Source organism: Priapulus caudatus, unplaced genomic scaffold, assembly GCF_000485595.1.
Source record: "Priapulus caudatus unplaced genomic scaffold, Priapulus_caudatus-5.0.1 Scaffold1236, whole genome shotgun sequence".
Classification (NCBI taxonomy): Eukaryota; Metazoa; Priapulida; class Priapulimorpha; order Priapulimorphida; family Priapulidae; genus Priapulus; species Priapulus caudatus.
Window position 1 is genome coordinate 33,061 of NW_014578297.1, and position 14,509 is coordinate 47,569.

At 45.2% G+C, this 14,509-nt stretch overlaps 2 protein-coding genes and 1 long non-coding RNA gene across 3 annotated transcripts in view; all 3 read right to left on the reverse strand.

Annotated features, from left to right (window-relative positions):
• Positions 1–247: 247 nt before the first annotated feature.
• On the reverse strand, positions 248–3,427 carry LOC106815918. The gene is made up of 4 exons (XM_014820453.1): positions 3,003–3,427; positions 1,952–2,124; positions 1,456–1,652; positions 248–787 (listed from the first exon to the last, which is right to left on the reverse strand). The coding sequence occupies exons 2-4, from the start codon at positions 2,100–2,102 to the stop codon at positions 248–250; spliced, it is 888 nt and encodes a 295-aa protein (XP_014675939.1). The 5' UTR covers positions 2,103–2,124; positions 3,003–3,427.
• Positions 3,428–5,728: 2,301 nt separating this feature from the next.
• LOC106815921 (receptor-type tyrosine-protein phosphatase U-like) overlaps positions 5,729–14,509 on the reverse strand; it is a 31,347-nt gene continuing 22,566 nt past the window's right edge. The window contains exons 5-9 of the mRNA XM_014820455.1: positions 8,472–8,606; positions 8,089–8,220; positions 7,639–7,796; positions 7,161–7,296; positions 5,729–6,760 (exon numbers count right to left, since the gene is read on the reverse strand). Coding sequence (XP_014675941.1) covers positions 6,686–6,760; positions 7,161–7,296; positions 7,639–7,796; positions 8,089–8,220; positions 8,472–8,606 — 636 coding nt within the window. The 3' untranslated portion in view covers positions 5,729–6,685. The remainder of the gene's footprint in view (positions 6,761–7,160; positions 7,297–7,638; positions 7,797–8,088; positions 8,221–8,471; positions 8,607–14,509) is intronic.
• Positions 11,953–12,961, reverse strand: LOC106815923. Its single transcript, XR_001394809.1, has 3 exons — positions 12,875–12,961; positions 12,254–12,371; positions 11,953–12,102 (listed from the first exon to the last, which is right to left on the reverse strand). It is a non-coding gene; the product is annotated as an uncharacterized LOC106815923 (long non-coding RNA).

The following is a 14,509-nucleotide window of genomic DNA, read 5'->3' on the forward strand; positions in this document are numbered from 1 at the left end:
TTCTCGCACTTTTCACCTCTATTTCTCTCTCTCTCTCTCTCTCTCTCTCTCTCTCTCTCTCTCTCTCTCTCTCTCTCTCTCTCTCTCGCTCTCTCTCTCTCTCCCTTTCTCTCTCGCTTTCTCTTTATCTCTCGCTTTTTCTCTCTATTGCACCCACGCTTCTTCGCCGGCTGACGACCCTCTGCTGAATGCAAACATTCGGCAAGCCACGTGAAGCAGCCAATCCATCTCGCCATACGACATTTTTTTAGTGCACGACATTATATACCTTAGTGTTCTGCGAAAACTCAACTGCGACCTCCTGCTCACTGCTAAGGTCACGCTCCCGTAGGCTGACCGAAGCCTGACCGACGACGTCCGGCGACGAGATGCTGTCGTGGTCGCACAGCAGCAGATGCACGGTGCACTGAGGCACCACCTGGCGGCTGACGTCCATAACGAACGTCTCGTTGAACACCGGGTCGGCCGTGTTGCGGTGGATCTGCGTTTGAAATTCGAAGGTGACGAGTCGCTGCCTCGGCTGCCTGCCCGGCCGCAGCGACGTACGGAACCCAGCCTTGCCCTTCACGATGACGCGCACGAACGGGTCGCAGACTGTCGACGAACGGTAGAGCTTCGGCGCGAAGTCTCGGCCGCGGTTCAGCCGTATGAACAGTTTCTGCTCGTTGTCGACGTAGAGAATGGCGAGCTGAAGGTGACCCATGCTGCGAGGCTCCGGAGGGGTGTAGCCGAGCGGCGGCGTGTTCTCCATCTCAGCAGCAACGTGCGCGTCTAGTTTGTGCTTCATCTGCAATGTTTCGCAGATTCAAGACTTTGCGTTAAAATACGCGTCAGCTCATATAAGGTATGAACGAATGGATGGTTAGACAGATGAATGGGTGGACGGATGAATGGATGGATTGAAGGATGGATGGATGGACGGACGAACGGACGGACGGACGGACGGACGGACGGACGGACGGACGGACGGACGGACGGACGGTCGGACGGACGGACGGTAGAACGGACTGACGGACGGACGGACGTGCGGACGGATGGATGGATGGGTAGGATAGATGGATGGTAGGATAGATTGATGATGGAAGAATAGATGTATGCGAATAAATTATGGATGTATGTGGTATATATGCGTGCGTGCGTATGCGTGTGCGTGTGCCTGCGCGGAGGCCTACGATATACCTAGATCCACCGCACTATCCGATGTGAGTTCGACGAGCTTATCACTCGATGTCATTGAGGTGTGAAGCTGCCGATTACCAAGCTCTTAGGTAAAACCTACAGATTGGAAATGAGATGCAAAATCCACGCAAATCGGCGTAAGCGCGCATTACTCTAGAAACGACCACCGCACCAGATATCTGTAGATGCAGGGGACAAACCAAGCACGCACACACGACCACACGCACGCACCCGCACGCACGCACGCACCCACGCGCACGCATAGTACATGTTTACCGGTGAGCCAGGCTGTTGAGAGGCTGAGCTCTGTTCGCTGGCGCCCGACCATGCCGATCCAATGCTGTCCTCGCTGCTGCTGTGGCGCGACAGATTAACGCTGCCGCTGCGATCCCACCACGTGGGCCTCACCTGTGTCATCTCGAATTCGTTCCCAAGCGATTTGTAATTACCATTGAGCCCGGAGGCTGTTCGTGCTGAAATACAAATCAGCCTCTCTGAGATAATATGATTAGGGCAATGCACGGAGGCTCGAGGCGTTGTCATACGATAGTACGTAAACACGCTACCTTCCGGGAAGTCGTAACAATAACATCAGGCTAATCATTTTCGATAATAATAGCTACGCAGATAAAGGAGGCATGCAACAGTAACCCTCCGCAAATTGTTCACCGTGTGCAAAAGTGCAAATTTTGCACTATTTCTCGTGTACAAAAGAGGAGTAGCCTATATAATAGTAACAACGTATAGGCACGTTGAGCTAGTTTGCACTCACGCTCTAAGCTCTTGATTCTCAGTGGGCAGTTGTAGTGAAGCCAACAGTCTGGACTCAGCTTACATATCATGCAGATGAGAAACAAGATGACAAGGACAGCTGCAGCCGCCATTATCAGTAGCTGATCAACTGAGCTCATTCCCAAATACATCGCAGCTCTCCGAATCTCCGATCTGTAAGGAAGATCTGGGAGTGACGATCTGTTATCACACGTTCGCTCACTACCTGTAACAATCTCGTGTATATTTAGCCAGATAAGCACACGCGCAGTTACGTACACACGCGTGCACATAAATACACGCGTGCGCACGCCTATGCGTGCAGAAACCTGCGCGTGCGTGATCGCAGAAACACACGCCCACATGCGTGCACGCCCACATGCACGATCTCATGAACGAACGGACGAACGGTAGTACGCACGTGCGCGTGGACACACGCACGCACGCACGCACGCGCGCCCACACAGACGCACACACACGCGTTTACGTATCTTCCACCGCCTTCTTACGTACAGCACGAAATGTTACATCACGCGCAGAATATCTTATTACCAACAATTTCAATGGATGTTAGGCAATGTTGTTCAGTCTGCAAAAAAACACTGCATCTCTTCTCTCTCACACACTCTCTCTCTCTCTCTCTCTCTCTCTCTCTCTCTCTCTCTCTCTCTACTCTCTCTCTCTCCTCTCTCTCTCTCCTCTCTCCTCTCTCTCTCTCGCTCCTCTCTCTCTCTCTCTCTCTCTCTGCTCTCTCTCTCTCTCTCTCTCTCTCTCTCTCTCTCTCTCGCTCTCCGCTCTCTCTCGCTCGCTCTCTTTCTCTCTTTTTATCTCTCTCTATTCCTCTCTCTCATGTGCTCTCGATCTCTTTCGCGCGCATATATACATATAATTATGTTCATATACATATATATCGTGTTGCACTAATAACTCAGAATATAATATATATATATATAATTATATATATAATACAATGATATAGTTTCTTATATCAATTTTTTTCAGCACATGCAGGTTGAGTCACCCCACGTATAGTATAGCATATTTATAGTTACCTGGAGTTTTCGCGTTGCTCTTGTGTCTGTGTTTTCGCTGTCGTCGTCGTCGCTGTCGTCGTCGTCGTCGTTGTTGTTGTTGTTCGACGCAGCGGAGCCTGCTGCTCCTTCACACGACCTCGAGCTAGTCTTCTCGGCAACGTCTATACAGCGGAAGTTCACACCAGTCACAAGTGATCAAAGGAGGATGTGTGTTCACGTCCGGTGGCAGCTAGTAGTAGTAGTAGTAGCTATAGTAGCCTGGCTGGCGCAGCTGCTACGCGCGTACAGCGCTCTGATGGCGCACCTCGTGCTCTTACCCGCCGTGTGAGTCAGAGACCCGCACAGGTAGCAGCAATCGCGCTGTAATCGCGCCCCTAATTGTGCCTGTAAACAGTCCTCCTTACCTCGCAATCGCACAAGTGCGGGTGCATGCGCGTGTAATCCGCGCAGCTGTTGTTGTGACGGCCACGTGAGCGGGAGATATTATATCTGACGAACATGAAATCCGCTGTCGCCGCCGCGTATTGCAGCCGTGGGCTAGTAATAGCTAAACGCCGCGTTGGCAACGGCGACCGACGCCGTAGAGAATGCGACGATGCACGGTTCTTCTCGACGTTTCCGTCCGTGACAATGCATCTGATATGTGAGCGCTCGCGTACGCAGTATCCCGCTGACGCTCGCTTATTATATGTTATTCTGTGCCTACGTGGCAATCATTGTTGCGATGCGTGTGTCGGGCATGCACGCGCGCTAAATGTCTTATCGATCTGTTTGTGTGCTGTCAGAAGGCACCGCGCGCGCGCGCTCGCTATATATACGCGTAGCGGCGACAACAGGTGTGCGTGGGTGCGCGGACACGCGTGCGCGAATGATCACACGAATAACTAGCGTACGACATAATTATTATCAAGAGTCCCTAATAGAAATTCTAGTCTAACAGTCTTCTATTATGAACTCTTGATATTATACACGCACGTCAGAAATTATAACCAGTCTATGCGAATGCTGGGAGGTCGGCTGAGACGTCATACTGACAGCACGCCCACGAACACGTACGTGCATGCACATCCGTGCTAGACGGCCTCTCCATCGTTGTTAGGAGAGAGGAGAGTGTTTGTTACAAGGTTTCCGTAACTGTTACTGTCTTTCGTATTGCGTGTATGAGAATTAGGTGAGGAAATTTAGTTTAATTCGTGTTTTATATTTTGTTCTAAATGAAACTTTCGATCGAATTAACGAAGATTTTTTTCTCTTACGAGTATTTTTTATGCGAACAAATTCACAAATAATTACGATAACGCTAGCTCGCCGCAAGAAATCTAAGGCTTCCCATTTTATGAGCAATATAATGGAGCAATAACGCCCTTTTCATGTAGGTGTATATCGAGTTAGCGACGCTCAACTGTGCGAGATCAATTTGGAATGGTAATGCATACTGATGAAGTCGTGCTTGCTTAGAGAAAGGGACGCAAATGAGCGTTGGTAATTTATGTTTTATTTAACAAATATAAAAATTAGAACAGCTAGGAAATAATAACACAATAACGTGCTTACTTCTATTCTTTCTCTGTCGGATAAACACATGTAATACCGCAAAAATACCTAGTAAGAAATACACACTATTATGCTATTGTTCTATTTTGGGTACATGCCCAGCAAGTCGTGACCATGGACCAGCCAGTTAGTAGAGGCAACCAATTACAGGCAGTCGCGTATAGCGGGTTGACGATAAACAATAGGTAGGCGGGTCGCCAGTTTGGGTATAAAATAAGAAGAACAGACAGAGAGCTCGCAAAACATAGACAGAATACGATATATATATATACTGCACATTCGCTAGATAACCGGACGTCACAGCATTAGCCTCTCGCCAGCATACACCGCCAGCCAGCAGTCAGCTTCATCATGAATTGCTGTCCGGAGGACGTCTACTACAGCGACGACGAAGACGACATCCTCATCACGTATTCGACGGGCGATCGGCCACTCAAACGCCAGCGGGTCGAGTTGCCGCCCCTGAGCCACTGTACGTCGCGCCGCCCTCACAGGCACCCCGTACTGCACCCCCTCCTAGCTGGGGCAGCTGGGGAACGGCTGGTGCAGTACTCTATCCTACAGGCGGACCCCCGTCTCTGAGGCCCCGCCTCATTTACGAGGGCTGTCCTGGACAGACCATGTACAGGAACTGGACCGCATTCTATGATGATGTGCTCCGCTTCCGGCGCCTCAACCCGGGATTTACGGTGGTGCACATCAGCGAGGATGCTTGTGCCATCCAAATTGTACCGATAGAGGAGGCGCCACTTCTCGGGGTGGCGCTCGGAGACCAATAGCACCACCACGACGACGACCACCACGACGACGACCACCACCACGACGACGACCATCACCACGACGACCGCGACCACCACGCCGGACCACGGACCACGACGACGACGACGGCGACTACGCCAGAATTTCATTTTTAATAAACATAAAGTAACGTAAAAAGAAAAAAGGAAATTTAATAAAATATAAAATAAAATAAATATGCATTTTAGTTAAGATAAATTTTAGTTAAGGTAGTTAAGTAGAACTTAGGTGGAAGGTTTCAAATAACAAAATAATAATAGTAATAGTAAATTCATAAGCGGTAGAATGATAGAAGAGAAAAAAAATATATATAATAGAGAAATTTATAGTTTACGTGCACAGAAATTTAGCCTTTCGATTACAAAAAAGAAACAAACAAACATTTTAAAATATACGTATTCAAGTGAACGCAACACCATTTATTTTTTATTACGTTGTTCGCCGCATAGCTGTAGCTTACAACTTTTTCTAACAGGAGGGGATAGTGTAATACCGCAGAAATACATAGTAAGAAATACACACTATTATGCTATTGTTCTATTTTGGGTACATGCCCAGCTGTGTAAAGTCGTGACCATGTACCAGCCAGTTAGTAGAGGCAACCAATTACAGGCAGTCGCGTATAGAGGGTTGACGATAAACAATAGGTAGGTGGGTCTCCAGTTTGGGTATAAAATCTCTTGCTTGGCGAGAGAGAAGAACAGACAGAGAGCTCGCAAAACATAGACAGAATACGATATATATATACTGCACATTCGATAGATAACCGGACGTCACAGCATTAGCCTCGTAAGTTATGACGTGTCTCGCGTAACCCTGGTGTACGCGATTGCCCTGTTGTGGGATTATACATAGTTAAGAGGTAACGATTAAAGAGAATAACTAGAATACGTATACCACTGCTGTTGTGCTCTTTTCACTATGTGCTTAATAGACGTTAGCAAAGGGTGTTAGATATACACCCACGCGTAACCACTAATACGATCACGGTACGCAAGCAACTTCGCTACACACATGTGTATGTTTCCACGAGAATCGGGCACTCACTTTTAGAGAAAGAATTAGGAATGACGCGTTTTTAGTGTTTTTTAGATCTGATCTAAAAAGTTTACACTCACTACTAGTAAACTATCATTGGCATTGCTTTTGTATTTAGACAATTATATTAATTACTCCCAAATGTAAATTTGTTCTCCGCGCGTATTTAACTCCTAACGCTATGTGCACATTTCGTTTACCATCGGTATAGTATGGTACAGCTACATAATTAATAATATAAACAAGTTCGCGAAATTCTAAAGATTATCCCAGCGTGTCCGAATGACGAAAGAAACCACCAGTGTTTCGAACTAACGGAAGTTGGAATAGATCTCATAGTCTTCCAGTTTCCGGTCGATTGCCATGTAGCAGAACTCGTATTGGGCCTATAGTAATAGAAACAGTACGAGATTAAGTTACCTAGGAGCGACGTATAACTGGCAGGATTGTTCGCGTGCGATTCAATCAGTAACTATTAGGAACTTGATACGGTTGGCGGTAAGTTGATTGTAAGATTTACAGGGAAGGAGAAGAGAATTGCAGTACAATAACTATATTACCCGTTGCAATACGAGTGGGGTGACATATATGAGGTAGAACTCAGCTGCGTGCACGTAGAAGAAGTGAGGCTAGATATAAAAAAAAATATTGCGGGGGAGGGACATATAAGTAACATGTGTGTATGCAAGAGTGGTCGAACTATACACGACGTGGTAGTCGCAAGGACGAAGGAAAACAAGCAAGATCATTAGAAAAATGAAAAAATTCTTAATAGTATCAGCTTACCAAATTGGGAATGAATTGGGGCCGAAATTGGCGTTGGTAGAGGCACACAGAGAATACTCCGACCAGTTGCTCGGTTTCCAATCTATGTAATATCTCCCAACACGCTGCGAAAAGCCCACTTCTCGAAGCGCCATCTCTGTAAAATCGTTAGGGCATGTGCGAATCCAGCACAAAAAGGTACGCATGCACGCACGCCCGCACACACGCACGCACACTCACATACACCATTCTCGCGCTTTTTCCCCTCTCTTTCTCTTTCTTTCTGCTCCCCCTGCTCTCTTGCTTTCTCTTTCTCTCTCGCCTTTTCTCTTTATTGCACCCACGCTTCTTCACCGGCTGACGACCCTCTGCTGAATATATATATATGTGTGCGCGCGCGCGTGTGTGTGTGGTGGTGGTGGTGGTGGGGTCGGGGTATATGTATCGCTCTGCTAATTTAACGAGAAATACGACACAGCATGCAACATGACCCACTCACCTACAGGCTACTACTATTTTCTTGTCGCTCGTCTTATGTTGCCAGTCGGCCACGTGTTTAATGAGACTAAGCATTGCCGCCGGGGTATCTGGTGTCTTATTGCTGGCTGACCACGCATTGAACTCTAGATGGCGCACGGATCGCGGCGCCATAGCGTTCTGCAGCAAATATTATGTGAACCATAAGCACGACACCGCTCGATAACATGGATTAAGAACTCGTTGAAATGAGATTCATTTTTTCAGTTAGTTAGTAACCTATTTCACACCCCCGTCATTAGTAGCTATAGTACCTTCAATTGTTCCGTGTAAGTACGCGGGAATGTAGCGCCTATACGCGCGTACGTTGTAATCATACGCGTTTTTGGTCAGTACGTTGCGATAAGGAGACGTTGGCCTAATCAGTGCCCCACTCGATACCGCACGCTATATAAATTCGAAACTTGCTCACATCCTTCAGATTAAGCACTTCCAAGTGAGTGACTGTGCCAACATCAAGCTGCGTTGTCTTTACGTAATCGATTCGGAAAGCACCGTCAGTCAACACGGCGATATCCTCGGTCGGAAAATATGGAGCGCACGTCTGAAATCAGAAGCGAACATCACCTCACACGAACACCCACGATTTCAGGCCGCAATCCACGCTCGACTAATTCGTGACTGAAAAAAATGACTGAAGCAAATGACTAGTCGTGATGAACTGAAGACGTAGATAACTGAAGATCTAATGAAGACGTTGTAACTGAAATAAATGACGAGAACACGATACCTGATCAAGAAAATCGCAACTCAACTAGAGCCGTGCCTGAATGCGACGCTATGAAAATGCCTAACCTGATCCATAGGTGGCGCTGTCTCCATCGAGACTATCTGCGAGACGTTATGTTCGACGACCAGCGTCCAAAAGTCAGCGACCGTGGTCGGCAACGGTATCTGTGTCGCCAGCACGGTCGTGTCACGTCGCGTCTCCTGCGACAACAAACACAACTCCTAATATAATTACTACTACCACTACTATACTTACAACTACTAATACTATTATATTACCTACACATCGTCTACAAAACATAACGATAAACGACGGCAATAGATTTAGATGGGCTTCATTTGAATTTATTTTTATTAAATTTAGGGCTACCTTTTGCGAAAGAAATGTAGTCAGTTACGGAAGCTGACTTACGGAAATCATTTATTTTTTGACCGCAATGTATCCTAGGGATCATGAAAGACCACTATTCTATTGCATACTTCTGGAAAACTTATCGATGCCCAGTTGCTTCAACAGTTATAGAAAACATTCCGAATTTTTACGCGCCAGCACTCCTTTCCCTGACAGTTCGTATGTTAGGCCCCTGAGCTACGCAACTAGCTTTATCACGGTCCTCTTATGCATGGTAATTGCCCACTAACGCCATTCCACATACACACGCGGCCATGTAGCTACTAGTACTATGTAACCGCTAACACTTACATGAAAAAACAAGACAACATTGAAGTGTATATATATTGTATTCAGCAAACGGTGGCGACAGGATGCGATGCTTGGCATGTCGCACCTTATGCCAGTATTGAATTGACAAGCGGTGACAAACGGTGACCACGTCTTGATGCGACGCTTATAGCGTTGGGGACAATAGCGGTGACAAGCTGGACGGCCAGGTGACGCGACGCGCTGTGACGTGGAACAGCATCGCTTGCTGCTTGTCACCAAGGTCTGGTTTTGCTAAAGTAGTTTCTGCTAGATCCGGTTTCGAGCTGCTATATATAAACAGCAATTGACAAGCAGAGACTATATAAGATTTTAGAGAGAGATATAGGAGGTAGAGAGCCAGAGAGGAGAGACGCCGGGCGGGTTCCAATATGGACGAAACCTAGGCTGTCGTATGTATGTATATATTTTGTATGTGTTCGTGTACTAATAAAGTCCTAGTTCAACAACGAATATGCGACTACGTCATCTAGCTCTACTGGTGGTTACAAGACTACGCTGCTACTCTATTGCTACAATCTGCTATTTGCTATATACAATCTACGGTTGCGACAAGTCTACGCTGTCGACGCTACAGAACCTACACGGAGATCTTCACAATTTCACAGTACAACAATTGGTGGAGGATGCGTGAGGCTACGCATATATATATAGTGCCGTACATCCCGCGTCATTACGAAAACAACAACGAACCACCAGGCCAGAACACAGGCCAATTAGTTCCACTGCCTCGCCCGGCTAGAAGCGCTCCTGGTTAATTACAACGCACAATGTACCATACAACATTCCTTCCTTCCCTCTTGAAATAATTCGTGACCCCAGGAAAATACAGTTATACATAAAAAAAACATTAAAAGTTGAAAACGTTAGTCTAAGGCTGCTAACATCAAACAGTTTTGAAACAGGTTGAGGGGGATATTGTTGCAGCTGTCTAGTAAAAATTGACGTCTCATTTTCGTATCACCGGAGGTGGTCGACAGTCTGCAACTCAACACGAATCGGCATGGAAAGGCTAGGGAAGGATGGCGAAACAAGGATACCTAGCTCTTACCGCGTACAACACGTTAGTAAATCTGTTAATCAAAAGAAAACAAACAAACGACGAAACAAAAATACAGATATCACCGGTTAAGCCATATCGTAAACACAGATACATATAGCCAACTCTTTGTTTATTAAAAATTTGAATTCGTGGTTTTGCTATGTCGTGGTATCGACCAAATGGTATCGGCAGCAGCCGCGTGACTCAAAAATGACGCAACGCGTGTCGAAATCGGACGTATACCCATTCCCGGGCGGAGCTGTTTTAGCTCATTCGTCAACTTTAATTTACTCACTATGGTGAGTTTGTGCCCTATAGTATGCCTCTGTTGGTAGGGATAATAACACGCCGAATGCGGCTTCCCTAAATTGCAACATTCGAGGTCATACTTCAGAAGCGGCTAGGCGTCTCGCCTTTCTCATCGCATAGGCTTACTAATGTACATCTCTCCTTTCGACGCTTTGAGTCACCATCACGCCGTACAATGAAATTCGAATACCACGCTAGCTATAACTACGAAAATTCGCGCGCTGCTCGGCAATTGGCGAGCTATTTTACTGTTAATAAATTATTTCCGAATTTATGGCTATGTATACAGTGAAATTACGATGTAGCTTACCCTATCGTCGCCGTGTAGATTTCTTCTTCCTCTGCTCCTCGACCTTGCTCGGTGCGACCCGCTCGTCCGGGTTCTGGAGGCTATATGATGAGGTACGTATATATATGTCTCTCCTTCATCTGGGGGATTAGCGTAGCGAATGCGGAATCTTTTTCTCCTTTTTCTTCTTCTGGTCTTCTTCTTCAGCTGGGGGATTAGCTGGGTAGAGGTAGCGAATGCAGAACGACCATGATCCTCCACCAATTATTGTACTGTGAAAAAGGGTTGTTGTTTCCGCTCCGGCATATCGTAGCATCGTAGCGTGATACGTACGTAATACGTAGATGATTGCAACAAGGAGTAGAGATGATCCATCGTAGCAGATTGTTATTGAAGACTGATTTTATTAGTCACTCGAACACATACAAAATATATACATACGGCAACCTAGGTGGGTGACCGTGCCTAGGTCCCGTCGTCTCCGTTTTCGTCTATCGCTCTACATCGTCGTTATCTCCTCTGGGTAATCACTCGTGACTGTCTGTCCGAGCGTGTCTATTTATATGATTCCCAAAATCGCCCGGCGACATTTGAATCCGACCGGTTCTTCGTCATTATCGGCCGGACCTTGCGGGGCTAGGAGACGCATGAGGCTACGCATATATATATAGTGCCGTACATCCCGCGTCATTACCAAAACAATAACGAACCACCAGGCCAAAACACAGGCCAATTAGTTCCACTGCCTCGCCCGGCTAGACGCAATTACAACGCACAATGTACCATACAACATATACATAGTTATTAAGGTGTATATTATTAATGTTTAAATGATTGTTTCTTGACTGCCTGATACTATTACTGACTGACTCACTACTACTGAGCTACTACTAAACTACTACTACTTACTACTACTACTACTACTACTACTGACTACTACTTACTACTACTACTACTACTTACTACTACTACTACTACTACTACTACTACTACTACTACTACTTACTACTACTACCACTACTACTACTACTACTGCGACTACTACTACTTACTACTACTACTACTACTACTACTATACTACTACTACTACTACTAATAATAATAATAATAATAATAATAATAATAATAATGTGTGTGTGTGTGCCTGCGTGCATGCGCACGTGTGTACGGAAAGTTTTAACCTGCAGTGGACTAGTAGCGGTTCATCGACGCCACACTGCGCTCCCTTTACAGCCTCGATGAAGCTTATGATGGATGCCGGATACTGAGGAACGCCGTGGTCCGGCCACGACGTGTAAAGGAAGTGGTTCACTTCTCTCGTTTCGCCGGTGTCCACCTAGTAAACGAAACGTTGGAAAAGCTGGAAAACCCTGCGCGTTAATGTGTCGCCTTATACGAACTACCTATACTCCAAGTGATATCTTGTATAACGCGACGTTATATAGTGCGACGCGGTGAAATCAAACTACGTTGCCTCGCAAACTTACCGACGTTATGGAGAACGTGCGGAGCGTGTAGTGTGGCATCACTACCTTACCAGTAGCTCCACTGTCGCTGAGCCGTATGTTACAGCGCCGTCATCGGGCAGTACTGACTACACTTTTCCTGCGATATGGGCGCAAAGCGCGTGAGTATATGGTCTGTAGCCGAGGGGCATTTCACCAGTATTGTATACACTTCACTTCACTTCATATACACTTAACTTAAAACTAGAGCGGCTCAGCTTTAGCTGCGACGTGTTATATCTAGTAGATGTAGTTGCCGTTGAATTTTGATTGTATTTGATGTCAGATATTCTATTTTTAATTACATTTTTGTTAGACTATACTACGACCTCTCTTCTAAATTCGACGTGGTTTTTGCGTTTTTCTTATACGTTCAAATAAATCTGGGATATCAAATTTCTCTTACACTAATCAATATATATATATATATATATATATATATATATATATATATATTGATTAGTGTAAGAGAAATTTGATATCCCAGATTAGCAACAATATATATATATATATATATTATATATATATATTATTGCCGCTTGGATATATGTCGCCATATCTGATCATATAATATTAATGATAGAAATCGTCGATTGTTTTAACCTTGCCGTTTTCCAGAAGTCTAGTCAGCATCACAAGGTTTCGCACGTTTGTTGCCACACCATTCTCCAGAAATCCGCTATTTCGGTTTTCTTAGGCCCTGCAAGTTATTCGCACAAGTCAAACCAATGAAGGCGAGGAGCACGTGTGTGTGGTGTGTGTGTGTGTGTGTGTGTGTGTGTGTGTGTGTGGTGTGTGCGTGTGTGTGTGTGCGCGTGCGTGCGTGTGTTGTGTGTGTGTGTGTGTGTGTGTGTGTGTGTGTGTGTGTGTGTTGTGTGTGTGTGTGTGCGCGTGCGGCGTGTGTTTGGTGTTGTGTGTGTGTGTGTGTGTGTGTGTGTGGTGTGTGTGTGTGTGTGTGTTGTGTGTGTGTGTGTTGTGTGTGTGTGTGTGAATGTGTGTGTTGCTCGTGTGTGCGGGATGTGTGCGTGGTGTGTGTTGCGTGTGGTGTGTGTGTGATATTGTGTTTGTGTGTGTGCGGGGTGTTGTGCGCTTCTTCTTTCTATTCTTACCTTGAGCCGCCAGAAGGACAGAGTCTGTCGAGTATCCCTAAACAAGTAAATCAGAAAATCAAACTCATTAATTATTATGAAGCCATGTGTCTAGTCGAATTCAATATTAACACGAATCAAAAAACGAGACATGTACTACAAGAAAACGCGCGTTTTTTAATACGATATATATGTATATATACACGGCTCATTAGACTGTGACTTACTTAGAATACACTTATTACTATTATCGATATTACATTGATATCCGTGATAAGGACGAGTTTGTTTGTATGTTTTCGTGTTGATATTTTCGATGACATGATGCTAACCTGTAGAATGCTGGCCATAATGTAATCACCCGTGGAATTGACGGCTGGCTCCAGAATCACTCTGAGTGGTCATCTGCCATATAATGATATTCAGTAACAATTAAAACACACAGGATTACCCTATGATTCTAGTAAATAATAGATATTGGAAAGCAAGAGCTTACATGCAGCAAGGGAAAAGAAGTTTATTCCTATTTGATGGGAATCACTTGATTATCTCGGTTTCTGCATGACATAACTGCTGACAAATAACCGGACATAATAACAGTACACATAATAATTCAGTTACTGCGTACTATATCAATTGTAGTTATTTACACGCACAGTATAATGTAAGCGTCCTAACAACGTGACGTGAGATTCATCTCTCGAATAATGCGGGTTTTAACAGAAGCTGTGTGCCGAATACGTTCGTGAAACAACGTTTAAATACGACGTATGTGACATTTGGTAAAATGCAACAAACTACTTACATGGAATAACATTTCCAAATCGATTTTTTTTCCTGTTTTGAGGGCAATAATCCGATGATGGTGTGAATAATTAAGTCCTAGTGGGATCGACTGCGTGAAGATAAAAAAACAATTAACTCTTTCAATAATAAACTTAATCTGAATACCATGTCAAATGATATCAAACATATTAAATGTGATCGAATTATTCGTGCTTGTAACATATAACTGAAAGGAATTAGTACTACAGTATTTCTATTAAAACGTACATTAACTAGAGCCTCGAAGATGTTTTCACACGTCTTTCCTCGCTCTCTCTTCTCTCTCTCCCTCTCTCTCTCTCTCTCTCTCTCTCTCTCTCTCTCT

Bases quoted from the DNA above. Each gene is read 5' to 3' on its own strand.
- LOC106815918 (XM_014820453.1), bottom strand. From the start codon at position 2,102: ATGTATTTGGGAATGAGCTCAGTTGATCAGCTACTGATAATGGCGGCT. The intron at 1,653-1,951 runs GTGAGTGCAAAC...TTTGTATTTCAG, and splicing joins GAGAATCAAGAGCTTAGAGC to CACGAACAGCCTCCGGGCTC. The intron at 788-1,455 runs GTAAACATGTAC...GAAACATTGCAG, and splicing joins CTCAACAGCCTGGCTCACCG to ATGAAGCACAAACTAGACGC.